A 17554-nucleotide genomic window follows, 5' to 3' on the forward strand; every position below is an offset into this window, starting at 1 on the left:
GTGGCGGATAAAAATCAGGAGGACACCTCGGCTGGGAAGGTCCTTCCTGAGGACTGAGGGGTCCCCATCCCACACCAGGTGCCCTGCTCAGGGTTCCGTGCCAGGAGGAGAGGTCCCCATAAATTCTGGCTGGAAAGACCAGCGGGAACTGAGGCTCAGGGAGGCTGACACGGCTGGAGCCCCAGGCAGCTCCTTAAAGGGCCGCGCACGGACTTATCGGACTCTCTCCCTCTGAGCTTGGAGGGGAGGCAGCTCGAGGGGCACCAGAGACATACAGGGAAGAACTGAGCTGTTTGGCACTGGAGCGAGGGCTGGAGAGGGGGCTTTCTCCGGGACAAACGTGCTGTCAGAGGCCTTTGTTCCTTCCCTGCGGCAGCAGACAGCCGCCATATCTGGGACTCCAGCAACCTGGCTCACACTGGTAGCCCCGCCCTGGTGACTCCCTGAGGCCCCGCCCACCCAACTTTCAGGCCCACCCAAGCTGTTGGCACTTGCTTAACCATAGGATTGGCCTGACTTGGATCCTGCTTCAGGTTTTCCTAAATTTTTTCAAACGAGCAGCATCTGGTCTCAGCTAGCCCCATACCGCTCATTAAGTAATACACAGAAACAAACACAGGGAGGCAGCCAAAATGAGGAGACAAAGAAACAGGTCCCAAATGAAAGAACAGAACAAAACCCCAAGAAAAGAACTAAGCGAAATGGATATAAGCAACCTAACAGATGCTGAGTTCAAAATACTGCTTATAAGGATGCTCAATGAACTCAGTGAGGGCCTCAAGAGCATAAAAAAGGACCAGTCAGAAATGATCGATGCACAGTTAGAAACGAAGGAGGCATTAACTGAAATAAAGAATAATTTACACAGCTTCAATAAGAGAGTACGTAAATCCAAGGAGCAAACCATCGATTTGGAATATAAGGAAGCAAAAAACGCCCAATCAGAACAGCAAAAAGAAAAAAGAATTCAAAAAAATGAGAATAGTGTAAGGAGCCTCTGGGACAACCTCAAGCGTGCCAACATTCGCATCTTGGGGGTGCCGGAAGGAGAAGAGAGAAAACAAGAAATCGAAAACCTGTTTGAGCCCTGGCCAGTTTGGCTCAGCGGTTAGAGCATCGGCCTGCGGTCCAGAGAGACCCGGGTTCGGTTCCCACTAAGGGCACATACTTCGGTTGCAGTTTTCCTCGGCCCTGGTTGGTCGTGCGGGTGGCAGCCACTCGATGTGTCCCTTCACGTCGATGTTTCTCTCTCTCTCTCCCTCCCACTCTATCTGTACAAAAAATGGAAAAAATATCCTTGGGTGAGGATTAAAAAAAAAAAGAAAGAAAGAAAACCTGTTTGAAACAATAATGGCAGAAAACTTTCCTAACTTGGTGAAGGAAACAGACATACAAGTCCAGGAAGCACAGAGAGTCCCAAACAAGATGAACCCCAAGAGGCCCACACCAAGACACATCATCATCAAAATGCAAAAGGTTCAAGACAAAAAGAGAATTTTAAAAGCAGCAAGAGAAAGGCAACTAGTTACCTACAAGGGAGTTCCCATAAGGCTGTCAGCTGATTTCTCAAAAGAAACTTTGCAGGCCAGAAGGGAGTGGCAAGAAATATTCAGAGTCATGAAAAGCAAGAACCTACAACCAAGATTACTCTATCCTGCAAAGCTGTCATTTAGAATCGATGGCCATATAAAGACTTTCCCAGACAAGAAAAAGTTAAAGGAGTTCATCACCACCAAACCGTTACTATATGAAATGATGAAGGGTCTTTTTGAAGAAAAAGATAAAATGTATGAACAAACAAAATGGCAATGAATACATATCTATCAACAATGGAATCTACAAACAAAATGAACAGATAGAACAGAAACATTCTCATAGATACAGAGAACATTTTGTTGGTTGCCAGATGGGAGGGGGTTTGGGGGAATGGGTGAAAAAGGTGAGGGGATTAAGAAGTACAAATTGGTTGCTAAACTGACAAACCTCAAAGGGAAAGGGGCTGGGGGCAGGGGGGGGGGGGAATAAACCAAAGAACTTATATACATAACCAATGGACACAGACAATAGTGTGGGAAAAGGTGGGAGGGAGGCGGGAGTGGGGAGGAGGGAGTCAATGGGGGAAAAAATGTGGAACATCTGTAATACATTCTACATTCAACAATAAAGATTTAAATAAAAAAAAAAACAAAGATGAAACCATAACACTGAAAGCTAAATGTATATTAAATTATGTAATTACTTTTTTGGTCTTCATTTACCAATACTTTAGTTCTTTATTAACTCAATTAATAAATTTTTGGTGGTTAAGAGGTTTTTAGAGCCCGGCCAGAGTGGCTCAAGTGAATTGAGCACCATCCATGTCGGCCCATGGACTGAGAGGTCCTGGTTCGATCACCAGTCAGGGCATATGCCCAGGTTGTGTGCTCAATCTCCAGTAGGGGGCATGCAGGAAGTAGTCAATCGAGATGTTTCTCTCTCACATCAATGTTTCTATCTCTCTCTCTCCCTTCCTCTCTTTAAAAAATATTGAAAAATAAAATAAATAAAAGAAGTTATTAGAAATGTTATCAAAACATATAAAATTACACTATGATCTTATTACAAAGGGTATGTAGTGACTTTGGCAAGAGCTAGAAAATAGTTGATGTAACAAAGCAACATATTATCATTTTTTTCTTTTCAAATTCCTAATATTGTTGCTGTTATATGCCAGTGTAATAAGTATTAAAATTTTAACAGTAAAGGTTTGTCTAGTAACAAAGATCAAGGAGGGAGGCTGAAAAAAATACGGAAAATATAAGTTACATAATTACTTAGGAAATAACACTTGAGATTTTTTCCACAGATTCAAGAATGAAAATCTTTGATAGGAACCTAAAAATCTGCACATCCAAAAATACCAATGCATTATGTCTAAGTCTATCACATCTTGAAGATTATTATTTAACCCCTGAATACTTAATAGTTCCTTAAATGTAAAATAAAAGGATCAGATGAGATAATGAATGTGAAGAAATGCTCTGTAGACTGGAAAACATTATTTATATTAGGCTATACCTTGGATATAACTTCGAAAACAACTAAACTATAGTATGCTAAGAGTTATCTCTATCAACTACTGGTGACATTGTAGCATTCCATTCCATGGAAACAAATAATGAAAAGAATACTAGGAATCAAATGCCAGAGTTAGAAACCAGGTCTCTCTGTTTTTACCACGTGACCTTAGGCAAGTTTCTACCTCTCGGATCATAAATTTCGTCACATGCAGAAGGGCTAAATACTTGCCCTGTCTATACTTTTCACTCTCTCCTTCAGGATTATGGTGAGGATCAATTGAGATCATGGATATATAAACACTCTGTATATATCAAAACTACTATGCAAATATAATAGATAAATGCGGACTCTCCTGCTCCACCTCTATATAACCATTTCCTAAAGAATCTTCATTTACTAAAATAATTTTTTATTCTTAACTTCTATTTTTCAATTACAGTTGATGTACAATATTCTATTAGTTTCTGGTATGCAACCCAGAGATTAGACATTTATACAACATGAACTGATCGCCCCAATAAATCTAGTACCCATATGACACCATACATAGTTATTACACTATTTTTTTATTTTTCTTTATTAATTGTTTGAGAGAGAGGAAGGGAGAGGGAGATAGAAACATCGATGACAGAGAACATCGATCGGTCGCCTGCTGCACAACCCCCACTGGGGATTTGGCCCACAACCTGGGCGTGTACCCTGACTGGGAATCGAACCAGCGACCTCTTGGTACATGGGTCGACACTCAACCACTAAGCCACACCAGCCGGGCCATAGTTATTATACTATTGACTATATTCCCTATGCTGTATTTTATATCCCATGACTTTTCTGTAACTTCCAATTTGTACTTCTTAATCCCTTCACCCTTTTCAGCCCCAACCCCCCTCCCATCTAGCAACGGTCAAAATGTTCTTTGTAATCAATGAGGCTGTTTCTGTTCTGCATGTTCATTTATTTTATTTCTTAGATTCTACATGTAAGTGAAATCATATAGCATTTGCCTTTCTCTAACTTATTCCACTTAGCACAGCACCTTCTAGGTCTATCATGTTATTACAGATAGCAAGACCGAACCCGGGTCTCTCTGGACTGCAAGCTGGCACTCTAACTGCTGAGCCAAACCGGCCAGGGCTCTTTGTTTTTTATGGCTGAGTCATTTTCCATTGTACATATGCACCACTTCTTTATTAATTCATCTACTGATGGACACTTGGGTTGCTTCCATATCTTGGCTATTAATAACTGCAATTAATATACAAATGTATATGTCTTTTCAATTTAGTGTTTTGAGTTTCTTTGGATAAATACGCATAAGTAAAATAGCTGGGTCCTTCGTTGTCTCTTACTATAGCCTTTGTTTTCAAGTCTATTTTGTCTGGTTAAAGTATTACCTTCCCCGCTTTTTTTGTTTGTATCCATTTTCATGAAGTATCTTTTTCCACCCCTTTACTGTCAATCTGTGTGTGTCTTTTGATTTAAAGTAAGATGCATGTAGACACCATATGTAAAGGTCTTCTTTTTTTATCCAGTCAGCTACCATATATCTTTTGATTGGAACATGTTTTTTTATCCATTTGCATTTAAAGTAATTGTTGATAGATATGTATGTATTGATATTTTTTTAAAATATGCTTTTACTGATTTTTTTAGAGAGAGAGGTAGATAGAAACATCGATGTGAGAGAGAAACATCGATAAGCTGCTTACTGCATACCCTCTACTGGAGATCAAGCTGCAACCTGGGCATGTGCCCTGACCAGGAATTGAACCAGGACCTCTCAGTCCATGGGACAATACTCAATCCATTGAGCTGCACCGGCCAGGCTACTGCCATTTTATTATTCATATTTTTTTACCCCCCCTTCTTCTTCTTCAAAAAGACCCTTTAACATTTCTTGTAATACTGGTTTGGTGGTGGTGAACTCCTTTAGCTTCTTCTTGTCTGAGACGCTCTTCATATGTCTTTCAATTCTAAATGATAGCCTTGCTAGGTAAACTTGGTCGTAGGTCCTTGCTTTTCATCCCTTTGAATAATTTTTGTCAATCCCTTCTGGCCTGCAAAGTTTCTGCTGAGAAATCAGCTGATAATCTTATGGGAGCTTCCCTGTAGGTAACTAACTGCTTTTCTCTTGCTGCTTTTAAGATTTTTCTTTGGTTTTTATCTTTGGTATTTCACATATGAAATATGTGGCTCTCTCTGGTTCACCTTATATGGAACTTGGTGTAAGTCTCTTTGGGTTCATCTTGTATGGAACTCTATGCTTCCGGGACTTGTACGTCTATTTCATTCACCAAGTTAAGTAAGTTTTCCATTATTCTTTTTGCAAATAGGTTTACAATTCCTTGCTCTCTTTTCCTCTGGCACTCCCATTATGTCCATGTTGGTACACCTGAAGTTGTCCCAGAGGCTCCTTAAACTTTTTTTTATAATTATTTTTTCTTCTTGCTGTTCTGATGGGGTGTTTTCTGCTTCCTTAGCTTCCAAATTGCTGATCTGACCCTCTGCTTCATCTATTCCACTGTGATTCCTTGTAAAGTATTCTTAATTTGTTATTGTAGTCTTCATTTCTGACTGGTTCTTCTTAATATTTTCTATCTCTTTTTATGTTTCCTACCTCTTTGATGAAGTTCTCACTGAGATCCTTGAGCATCCTTACAACCAGTGTTTTTAACTCTGCATCTGATAAATGGTCTCATTTAGTTCTTTTTCTGAAATTTTGTTCTAGTCTTTTATTTGGGACACGTTTCTTTTTCTCATTTTGGCTGCCTCCCTGTGTTTGTTTCAAAGTCTTAGGTAGAGCTTCTATGTCTCCTGGTCTTGGCAGGGTGGCCTTATGTAGTAGGTATACTGTAGGGCCTGGTGGCACAACCTCCCCGGTCACCTGAACTAGGCATTCCAGATGTGCTCCTCATGTGGACTGTGTGTACCTCAACTATAGTTGGAGTCTTGATTGCCAGTGGCATGTCAATGGGAGGAATTGCCCCCCAGGCCAATTGGCTGTGAGGATTTTCTGCAACCATTATGGAAGACATACTGTTCCATGGCTTACCCCGATGAAGCTGGACTCTTCAGCAGGGCTCTGGTGCCTGCTGAGTCCACCTCTTGAGTGTGTTGCTTGTGGAGGTGGTTAAGTGGTGCTTTGGCATGGTATGAAGCTATCCACTGGGTGTGCTGGCTTTGAGGCCTCCCAGGAGATGTAAGCCAAGGTCATCTGCCATCTGTGTCCTGCTCTGGGCCACCTGGAATAAGCTACAAAGTGGTCTGCAGATGGCTGTTACTTGTGCTGGGCTTAAAGTTGCCTAGGGTAGGCCATGCTGAAAACCAAGGTTGGCTGCTGCTAGTGCCGAGTGTAGGGCCACTAACCAAGAGGTATGGGACACACCGAGGTCAGATGCTCCTCGAGGGATTTTTAGGAAAGTTGGCAGCATGAGCCAACATTTGGGAAGTTTCTTTTTTTTAACCACTATATTTTCCCCTGCCTAACTTTTGGGCCATTGAATGAGAGTCTGGGCTAAAAAAAATGTTCTAAATTGATTTTCAATAACCACTTTTCTTTTTAGCAAAAATGTCTATTTCCCCCCCAAAATTATATATCACATAAACTCTCAATAAAGAAAACCATAAAGTAGATCTACTTTGGCTTAATCATAAAGTAAGACAGCCAAAATACTACCCACTCAACCTTATCTCCCCTTTCCAGCACTGATAGTACCTCTAAGGAACTTGGGCATTCTAAATAGTTTTACAACCAGTTTAAGCAAGCGTAAATCCATACCTCCATGATATGCAGGAATCTGTCTTCAGAGGGTGGGTGTGTGGCCTGCAAAATCCGCCATATATGTTGAGTCTCATCTAGAGATACTTCTAGAAGATCTCCAATCATCATAAGTTCTTCTAGCTGGGCTTTAGCTCCAGGTGACAACTCCAACACTGGAGGTTCCAAACTTCGGGGCACCAAAGGGCTCTTCCGAGGTTGTTTTCGCGGGGTGCTAGAACCTTCCAAAAAAAATATAAGACAAAAATAAAAACTATGAAAAAAATGCAATGTTTCTAAAGTAAATTCTTAGGTGAAATGCTTCTTCTTCCCCCAATACTTTAGAGATTTGGATTGACTGCATCAGTATGAAAGTGAGGATTCTAATGCCCACTCTAAAAAATTAGTTTAGAGTAAAAATCTGGTTCCTTATATTTGTTTACCCTGTGACTGGAGGAGAAAAAGAATAAAAAAGAATCTCTTAACCCATGCTCTCCCCCTTTTCAAGGATACTAACAGATTAAGCATATACCTGCCCTATATAAGTTAAGTGATTATTTTTCTAATGAACAACAAACACAACTGACCCTTGAATAGGCAGATTTGAACTGCATGGGTCATGATTGACTTATACGTGGATAACTGTGTGTCCACTTAAATGCAGATTTTAAAAATCCACGTATATGTGGACCTGTGCAGTTCAAATCTGCCTTATTCAAGGGTCAACTTTATTTTTGATCCAAAATTGGGAATCTGTGTATGCAGAGAGTTGATTTAAGTTATATGCTAATTTTCAGCAGCAGGGTGAGTGAGTGCCCTAACCACTCCCCAGCATTGTTCAAAGGTCCATTGTAATATGCTATCCTGTAAAACTCTGAATTTTACTATGAAGAAATGAACACCTCCCCCCCTCCCCCCATTTTCCAGAAATGTAACCTAAAGCAGTGTGACTTATTTTCACTGGGGAAAAAGTGAATATAACAGCAAAATTATGTACCAAGGAAAGGAAGAACTTTCTAACAATTAAAGCTTTCCAAAATTAGAATGAGTATTCTTTTATTTTTTATTCCTTACCTGAGGATATTTTTCTACTTATCATCAGACAGATGGAAGGGAAGGAAAGAGAGAGATAGAGAGAAACATCAACGTGTTAGAGCCACATGGACCGGTTGCCTCCCCCACAACCTGACCAGGCTGGGGACAAACCGCAACCGAGGTTTGTGCCCTTGACCGGAATCAAACCCGTGACTCATTGGTCTGTGGGCCGTCACTCCAACTGCTGAGCCAAACCGGCCAGGGATTTTTTTTCCTCTATTGATTTTAGAGAGAGAGAGAGAGAGAGACATGGAGAGGAAAAGAGAGATAGTAACATCAATGAGAGAGAACACTGACCAGCCGCCTCCTGCATGCCCCCACACTGGGGATATGGCCCACAACCTGGGCATGTGCCTTGACCAGGAATCAAACTGGTGACCTCTTGGTGCATGAGTTGATGCTCAACCACTGAGCCACACTGGTCGGGCTAAAATGAGTATTCTTTTTTTTTTTTATCCTCACCCGAGGACACTTTTCCATTTTTTGTACAGATAGAGTGGGAGGAGAGAGAGAGAAACATCGATGTGAAGGGACACATCGAGTGGCTGCCACCCGCACGACCAACCAGGGCCGGGGACAAACTGCAACCGAAGTACGTGCCCTTAGCGGGAACCGAACCCGGGTCTCTCCGGACCGCAGGCCAAAGCTCTAACCGCTGAGCCAAACTGGCCAGGGCTAAAATGAGTATTCTTAAAAGGCAGCAAGTTCCTTAAGAAATGGTAATGAACGAAAAAAAGGTTAAATGATTCCTTCTTATCAAATTTTATAAAAATGAGAGATGGGACTAGAAGGCCTCTAAAATTATTCTAATTAGGATTCATTAATTCTATGCAAGTTTTCTTATCATCTGACGACAGAAAATGCAAACAGGGACTGGCTTCTCCTAACCAAAATTGCATTTTCAGGTTCTAGTAGTATTTCATGGCAAAGATATGTACTTAAGAAGGATTCACGATCTTATTTTTATTTTTTTTATCCTCACCTGAGGATATTTTTCCACTAATTTTTAGACAGAGTGGAAGGGAATAAGGGGGGAGAGAGAGTGAAACATCGATGTGAGACACATCAATTGGTTGCCTCCCGAATGACCCCAACATGGGTTGGGAATCAAACATGCGACCCAGGTATGTGCCCTTGGCCGGGAACTGAACCCTCAACCCTTTGGTCCATGGGCCTATGCTCTAACTGCTAAGCTAAACCAGTCAGGGCAGGATTCATAGTCTTGATTAGTACAATGGTTTTTTCTCACTGATTTCAGGTTTATCTTCTCCACACAGTTTTAAAGGGTAATACCTTGAGAGCAACTCTTAGAAGCAGAAGAATAAGCATGTTCTGCACAGAATGAAGGAGCTGTCCACATGTGAGTGACCACCTCCTCAGACTTGATGGGAATCTCTTCATCACAAAAAAGATTGGGTTCCAGACTACTGGAGGACTTCACACTGGCTGTGTCCTGAAGAAACAAAGAGGGATATTCAGAATTAGAAACATTTAACTTATCCTATGACAAGGATCTAAATGCAGACCTACAGGTTAAAATTCCTAATAAAACATACTAAAAATATGAATTTAAAATGAAATATGATATTAAATAAGATTTAAAAATGCCCACTGGGGGAAAACAACAGTAATAACCGCAATTTCAAGCCAAAAGGCAAAGAGTAAAGCTCAAAAATAATTTAGAAATAATAAGGCTACAGAAAATGACAATTAAATAATTTACCTTCTATAGTTCGTAACTCATAAAAACTCCTATACCCACAAGAAGAAACTCTGACCCTTTGAAAATAAAATAAAATGGGCTTAGGAGGGGAAGAAAAGTTTAGATATGATATCTTAAGGATACAAATCATTTAATCCTCTCTAAAGGTTTTCAAACCTAGAAGCTTATCAATTGCTCTTATTTTAACACAATAAAGAGCCTGAGCCCTGGCCGATTTGGCTCAGTGATTTGGCTCAGCATCAGTGGCCCTTGGACTGGAGAATCCCGGGTTCGGTTCCTGCTAAGGGCATGTACCTCGGTTGCAGTTTGTCCCCGGACCCGGTTGGGGGTCGTGTGGGTGGCAGCCAGTCGATGTGTCTCTCTCACATCAATATTGCTCTCTCTCTCTTCTTCCCTCTCTCCCTCCTGCTCTATCTGAAGATAAATGCAAAAATGTTCTCGAGTGAGGATAAAAAAATAAATAAATAAAGAGCCTGACAATACTCAAATTATACAATTCTAACAGTTGTGATTAGGTCTCATATGATTCTCCCCTATGGTTAATTTTCATAAACTCACATGTACAACTTTAATACAGTGAAATCAGAAAGACAGAAATCACAGGTATTTCAACAGGTATTTAATAAAATGAACTGGTGTGCCTCAGTGGTTAGAGTGTTCACCTATGCACCAACGGGTCAAGGGTTCAATTCCCGGTCAAGGGCACGTACCTTAGTTGCAGGTTGATCTTTGGCCCGGTAGAGGCACATGCAGGAGACAACCAACATGTCTATTTCACACTGATGTGTCTCCCACCCCCTCTCCCTTCCACTCTCTCTAAAAAAAATAAATAAAAAATCAATGGAAAAAAATATCCCTGGGTGAGGATTGACAACAAAATGGACAGGGTATAGCAAAAGTAGGTTTACAGTTGTTCATATGGAAAATACAGGAATTAATAAATAATACAAGGATAAACTGTTTCAAGTACTCACAACTATAAACCTACTTTTGCCATACCTTGTACATTAAATGCTTGAAAGGCAAAAGGATAAACACCAAGATAATTGCAAGAAAGAGTTGTCATCCTAGGACTTGAGGTAACAAAGGAAAGTGGGGTTACTAGAACCTAAATATTCAGAGGAAGGGCCTTGCAGAGTTGGGATCCAGATCTCTGAGTAAGAAGCGCTGGCCAGTTAGTTCTGCTGTCTTAATAAAATATGATGTGGTTGGTTTTCAGGAGGTGAAAAAAACAACTAGAAACTGGGAACAGTTGCCGCTGCCAGGGTAAACAATAAAAAAGCACACAGTTCAAATGATGACCAGAACAGAAAACAAAACAGGTAAGATCAAGTCCCTTCTCACTGTTCAAACCATTTAATTTTCTCTAATGGCAGAAGGGAGGCAGAAGGAAAAGGACAAATGTGTACAGCAGAGGCTGGCACACTACAAACTGTGGACCAAATCCAGTTTTTTGTATGAAATGGAAGTTAAAATAGTTTTCACATTTTTAGAGTTGTTTAAAAAAAAGAGGAATATGCAATAGAGACCAGATGTGGCTCTCAATGCCTAAAATATTTACTATACATTATTATATATTATTATACATTAATATACATTAATATATTTATTATTTTACAATAAAAGTTTTTATATTTACAAACCCCTGGTGTAGAGTACCACCCCCCCAAAAAAGATTATAGAAGCGTGAGATAGGAGAATGAAAAAAGTTTAAAACACCTGATTCTCTTTGTAGGGTACATAAGAGGAACATCTATTGTTATCATGAGATTATCCTTAATTAAACAGGATACTTAAAAAGTTTCATAACAGGATTCTGAAAGACAATGCACAAACTGAAAATTTAGGAATAGCAGTTCATTGTCTTCTTCCCTATTCAAAAATTTTGAAAAATGTTTTTATTGATATTTTGGGAGAGAGAGATAGAAACATCTATGTGAGAGAGAAACATGGATTAACTGCCTCCTGCAGGGCCCCCTACAGGGCATCGAGCCCACAACCTGGGCATGTGCCTTGCCCAGATCTCTAAGTCCATGGGACGAAGCTCAATTCACTGAGCCACACCGGCCAGGCAAGAATTTAAGTTATAAAATGCAACAGATGGTACATGATTGTAGTACTATACTTCCCTACTTTACTTTCCAGATGTTGCTTCTCACTGACTAAAATTGGAATTGTCTTTTCAGACCTTGGCTCTACTCATTTCATTGTAATTCAAAAGGAAACTTTGTCACACTTTCAAAATGGAAAGAATGATAAACAGAAGATAATGAAGGAAAGTAATAATAAGTAACAAGAAATTTTAAAAAATTATTTCCCTAAATATGAAATTTGAAGAGGTACAACATTGACTTTGGTAAGTTAAAGATGCATTGTTAGGCCTAGTGGAATCACTGGAAAAAATAAATAAAATGGTGTAACAATAAGCCAATAAATAATAAAACAAAAATAGTTTTTAAAACTTCAATTAACCCAAAAGAAGGTGAGAAGGTGTAAAAAGAGCAACAGAGGAACAAAAATCAAGAAAGCTTAATAAAAAATAAATAGTAAGTTGGTCAACTTAAACCCAACCATGTCAACAATTACAATAAATGTAAATTGACTAAACACTCCCAATTAAAAGACAGAACATGATATTACTAAAAAAAAAAAAAAAAAAAAAAAACCCTAAGACTGAACTATATATTTTTAAATTACATATATATACTCAACTATATATTTTACAATTACATATATATGCAGAATATAGACAAGGACCATACTATATGGTGGTATCTCAAGAGACACATTTTAAATATAAAGCCAGTGTGGCTCAGTGGTTGAGCGTCGACCCATGCACCAAGAGGTCACTGGCTCAATTCCTGGTCAGGGCACGTGGGCCCATGTGGGGGGCATGCAGGAGGCAGCCAATTGATGTTCTCTCTCATCAATGTTTCCATCTCTCTCTCCCTCTCCTTTCCTCTCTCTCTAAAATCAATAAAGGAAAAAAATAAATAAATATGAAGACACAGATAAACTGAAAGTAAAGGTTGAGCCCTGGCTGGTCTGGCTCAGCACTTAGAGTCAGCCCGTGGACCAGAGAGGCCTGGGTTTAGTTCCCACTAAGGGTACGTATCTCTGTTGCAGTTCGCAGTTCGTCCCCGGCCCAGGTTGGGGTTCTGTGCATGGCAACCAGTCAACGTGTCTCTCACATCGATGTCTCTCTCTTTCTCTTTCTTATTCTCTCTCTCCCCCCCTCCTTCCCTCCCTCCTTCCTGCTCTATCTGAAGATAAATGCAAAAATGTACTCAGGTGAGGAGTAAAAAAAAAGAAAGTAAAGGTTGATAAACCAAATAACTTATATGGAGGGGAAAAGGAGGAAAATTACAATTCAGTCCCACTAATAACAAATATGCAGGAAAGATGGAATGGTCTCTCAATGAGAAATGTGTTTTATATAGAAAGAGATATTACTTCATATTACCTGATATTAGGTCAAACTAAAGTCTAAGACAAAATCTACTTTATTTCCACTAAAGCTCAAGCCACCCAAGTATTAACAAGGGTGAGAAGAAAAAAATATAAGAATCTAAGTGCTTAACTTGCCTTTCTCTAAAATAAGCAAGTATTGGGATACAAAAAAGAACTTCTAAAATCTTCTGGAGGACTTCAAAGGAGAAATCGACAGCAATACAATCACAGCAGGGGACTTCAACACCCACTGACACCACTGGATAGATCCTCTAGACAAAAAATTAGCAAGGAAACAGACTCTAAATGAAGCACTAGACAAAATGGATTTAATAGCTATCTACAGAGAATTACACCCCAAAACTACAGAATTCACATTCTTCTCATGTGCACATGGGACATTCTCAAAGATAGACCACATGATAGGACACAAACTAAATCTCTACAAGTTCAAGAAGACTGAAATCGTATCAAACATCTTCTCAGATCACAATGCCATGAAACTAGAAATCAATTGCCACAAAAATATGCAAAGACATTTGAACATATGGAAGCTAAATACCATGTTATTAAACAATGAATGGGTTACCAAGGCAGTCAAGGAAGAAATTAAAAACTTCCTGGAAACCAATGAAAATGAACACACAACAACACAAAATTTATGAAATGCAGTGAAAGCAGTTCTGAGAGGGAAGTTCATAGCACTACAGGCCTACCTCAAGAAACAAGAAAAATTTCTAATTGACTGTCTAACCTCACAACTTAAAGAATTAGAAAACAAACAAAAAGAAAACCCCAGAGCAAGCAGATGGAAATAGTCAAGATCAGAGCAGAAATAAATGACATAGAGACCAAAAAAAAGCAATTCAAAGGATCAATGAAACAAAGGGCTGGTTTTTCAAAAAGATAAACAAGATTGATGGACCCTTAGCTAGACTCACCAAGAAACAAAGAGAGAGAACCCAAATGCACAAAATCAGAAATGAAAGAGGAGAAGTAACAACAGACACTACAGAAATACAAAAGATCGTTAACAGCTACTATGAACAATTATATGGCAACACATTTGACAATCTAAGCAAAATGGACAAATTTCTAGAAACACACAGTCTCCCAAAACTGGACCATGAAGAGATAGAAAACTTGAACAGACCAATAACAACTAAGGAACTTGAAGAGGTAAAAAAAGACTCTCCCAGCAAACAAAAGCCCAGGCCCAGATGGCTTCACGGGGGAGTTTTACCGAATATTCAAAAAAGAACTAACACACGTTCTCCTCAAACTATTTCAAAAAATTCAAGAAGAAGGAAGACTTCCAAGTTCATTTTATGAGGCCAGCATAATTCTAATTCCAAAACCAGAAAAAGACACTACAAAGAAAAAAATACAGGCCAATATCCCTGATGAACATAGACGCCAAAATCCTGAACAAAATACTAGCAAATCGGATCCAGCAATACATCAAAAAAATTATTCACCATGACCAAGTGGGATTCATCCCAGGGATGCAAGGCTGGTACAATATTCGCAAATCAATAAATGTGATACACCACATAAACAAAATAAAGAACAAAAACTACATGATCATATCAATAGACACTGAGAAAGCATTCGACAAAATCCAGAATCCATTTCTAATAAAAACGCTCAGCAATGTGAGAATAGAGGGTCATATCTTGACATAATAAAGGCCATATATGAAAGACCTACAGCCAACATCATACTCAATGGGCAGAAACTAAAAACATTTCCCTTAAGAACAGGAACAAGACAGGAATGTCCACTTTCGCCACTCTTATTTAACATTGTACTAGAAGTCTTAGTCACAGCAATCAGACATGAAGAAAAAATAAAAGGGATCCAAATTGGAAAGGAGGAAGTGAAACTATCATTATTTGCAGATGACATGATATTATACATAGAAAACCCTAAAGACTCCATCAAAAATCTACTAGATTTAATAAATGAATTTGGCAAAGTAGCAGGATACAAAATTAACGTCAAGAAATCGACGGCATTCTTATACACCAATGATGAACTCACAGAAAGAGGAACTGATAGAACAATCCCATTTACCATCATGGCAAAAAAATTAAGATACCTAGGAATAAACTAAACCAAACAAGTAAAGGACCTATTTGCAGAAAACTACAGGACATGGAAAAAAGAATAGAGAAAAATATAAAAAAGTAGAAGCACATACCTTGTTCATAGATTAGAAGAACTGACATCATTAAAATTATGGACATACTACCTAAAGCAATCTATAGATTCAGTGCATTCCCCATCAAAATACCAATGACATATTTCACAGAACTAGAACAAATACTTCAAAAGTTCATATGGAACCAAAAAAGACCCCGAATAGCCACAGCAACTTTGAAAAAGGAGGACAAAGTAGGTGGGATCACAATACCAGATACCAGGTTATACTACAAAGAGACTGTAATCAAAACAGCCTGGTACTGGCACAAGAACAGGCATATAGACCAGTGAACAGAACAGAGAACCCAGAAATGAACCCAAGGCAATATGCTCAATTAATATTTGACAAAGGTGGCAAGAGCATACAGTGGAGTAAAGACAGCTTCTTTAATAAATGGTGTTGGGAAAATTGGACAGCTACATGCAAAAAAATTTAACTAGACCATCAACTTACACCATACACAAAAATAAACTCAAAATGGATAAAAGACTTAAATGTGACCCGTGAATCCATAAAAATTCTAGAAGAAAATGTAGGCAACAAAATTTCAGACATCATACGCAGCAGAATTTTCACTGATACAACACCTAAGGCAAGAGAAAGAAGGGAAAAAATGAACACATGGGACTACATCAAATTCAAAAGCTTTTGCACAGCAAAAGAAACAACCATCAAAATGGAAAGGCAACCCACTGTATGGGAGAACATCATTGCCAATGATACATCAGATAAGGGGTTAATTTCCAAAATATATAGAATGCTCATACAACTCAACAAAAGGAAGACAAAGAACCCAGTTTAAAAATGGGCAGAGGAACTAAATAAACACCGCTCCAAACAGGACATACAAATGGCCAAGAGACATATGAAGAAATGCTCAACATCACTAATCATCAGAGAGATGCAAATTAAAACAGCAATGAGGTATCATCTCACACCTGCCAGAATGACCGCCATCAACAAATCATCAAACAACAAGTGACGGCGAGGGTGTGGAGAAAAGCGGGCTCTAGTACACTGCTGGTGGGAATGCAGACTGGTGCAGCCACTGTGGAAAACACTATGGTGTTTCCTCAAAAAACTAAAAATTAAATTGCCATTTGACCCAGTGATCCCACTTCTAGGAATATACCCTAAGAAGCCTGAAACACCAATCAGAAAGAATATATGTAACCCCCATGTTCGTAGCAGCACTATTTACAATAGCTAAGATCTGGAAACAGCCCAAGTGTCCATCAGCAGACGAATGGATAAAAAAGCTGTGGTACATATACATAATGGAGTACTATGCAGCTGTAAGAAAGAAAGATCTCTTATGCTTTGAGACGACATGGAAGGACCTGAAAAGTATTATCCTAAGCGAAACAAGCCAAGCAAAACAGACAAATACCACATGATCTCACTTATATATGGAATATAATGAATATAACAGTCTGAGGAATAGGGTAGACCCAGAAACATGGAAGTAGGGTACAGACTGACAACGCTCAGAAGAGGGGATGGTGGAAAGAGATAAACCACAGAACTTATATGCATGTATGCATAACCAATAGACATGGACAACGGGGACGGAGCGGGGCGGGGGGATGGGGAAGAGGGTGTCAATGGGGTTACAAAGGAGAAACATCTGTAACAAAAATAAAATTTTAAAAATTAATTAATTAATTAATTAAAAAAAAAAAAAACAACAACAAGAAAAAAACTTCCTGGGAGATAATTACTGCTGTTTTATACCCTCCTTTCTGGTGTATAATTCTGCACCTATATGCATTTGTAAAATATAAACTATAATATGAATAAACAGTTTCTATAAAGGTAAATAATATGCCTTAAAAAGAAATAATTATATGAACATCTGAAAGAAGGTTATCCCAGACACAATCACAAAAGATCTGTGCCAAACTGCTTCATTAAATATATATTTTCATAAGTAATAATTTTCTTGAATTGCTGTTCAGAGTATTTTAATGGTAATCACAGAATATTACATACAAAATTAAGTAAACAACACAAAGTACAAACCATTTGTTTTAAACATTTAAATGCTACAATAACTAAGAGCAAATGACTGATTTTATTTTTCTACATTATTATGTATTCTTATTCATAAACCAATAGGGGGTTCTTCCTCAAGCAAAAACATTAAATTAAAACTATCTTAAGGATGAATTCATGGCCATAATCAGGGGATATCATACAAAAGGAAAAATCTCCAAGCCAACTGCAAATAAATTGGCAAATAAATTTTTCATAAGTGCTTGCT

The 17554-nt window shown here is 38.8% G+C and overlaps 1 protein-coding gene across 3 annotated transcripts in view; it reads right to left on the reverse strand.

Moving 5' to 3' along the window:
- Positions 1 to 17554, reverse strand: part of KDM5A (lysine demethylase 5A) — a 110869-nt gene that overhangs the window by 11311 nt on the left and 82004 nt on the right. For 2 of the 3 annotated variants that reach the window (XM_036252915.1, XM_036252916.1), the window contains 2 exons: positions 9206 to 9365; positions 6839 to 7059 (listed from right to left, as the gene is read on the reverse strand). In XM_036252915.1, the coding sequence (XP_036108808.1) occupies positions 6839 to 7059; positions 9206 to 9365 (381 nt within the window). Of the gene's footprint in view, positions 1 to 6838; positions 7060 to 9205; positions 9366 to 9635; positions 9692 to 17554 lie in introns of those variants that run through there. The other variant, XM_036252917.1, reaches the window with a different exon arrangement.

The sequence above is a fragment of the Molossus molossus genome, unplaced genomic scaffold (genome assembly GCF_014108415.1).
Source record: "Molossus molossus isolate mMolMol1 unplaced genomic scaffold, mMolMol1.p scaffold_m16_p_10, whole genome shotgun sequence".
NCBI classification, from domain to species: domain Eukaryota; kingdom Metazoa; phylum Chordata; class Mammalia; order Chiroptera; family Molossidae; genus Molossus; species Molossus molossus.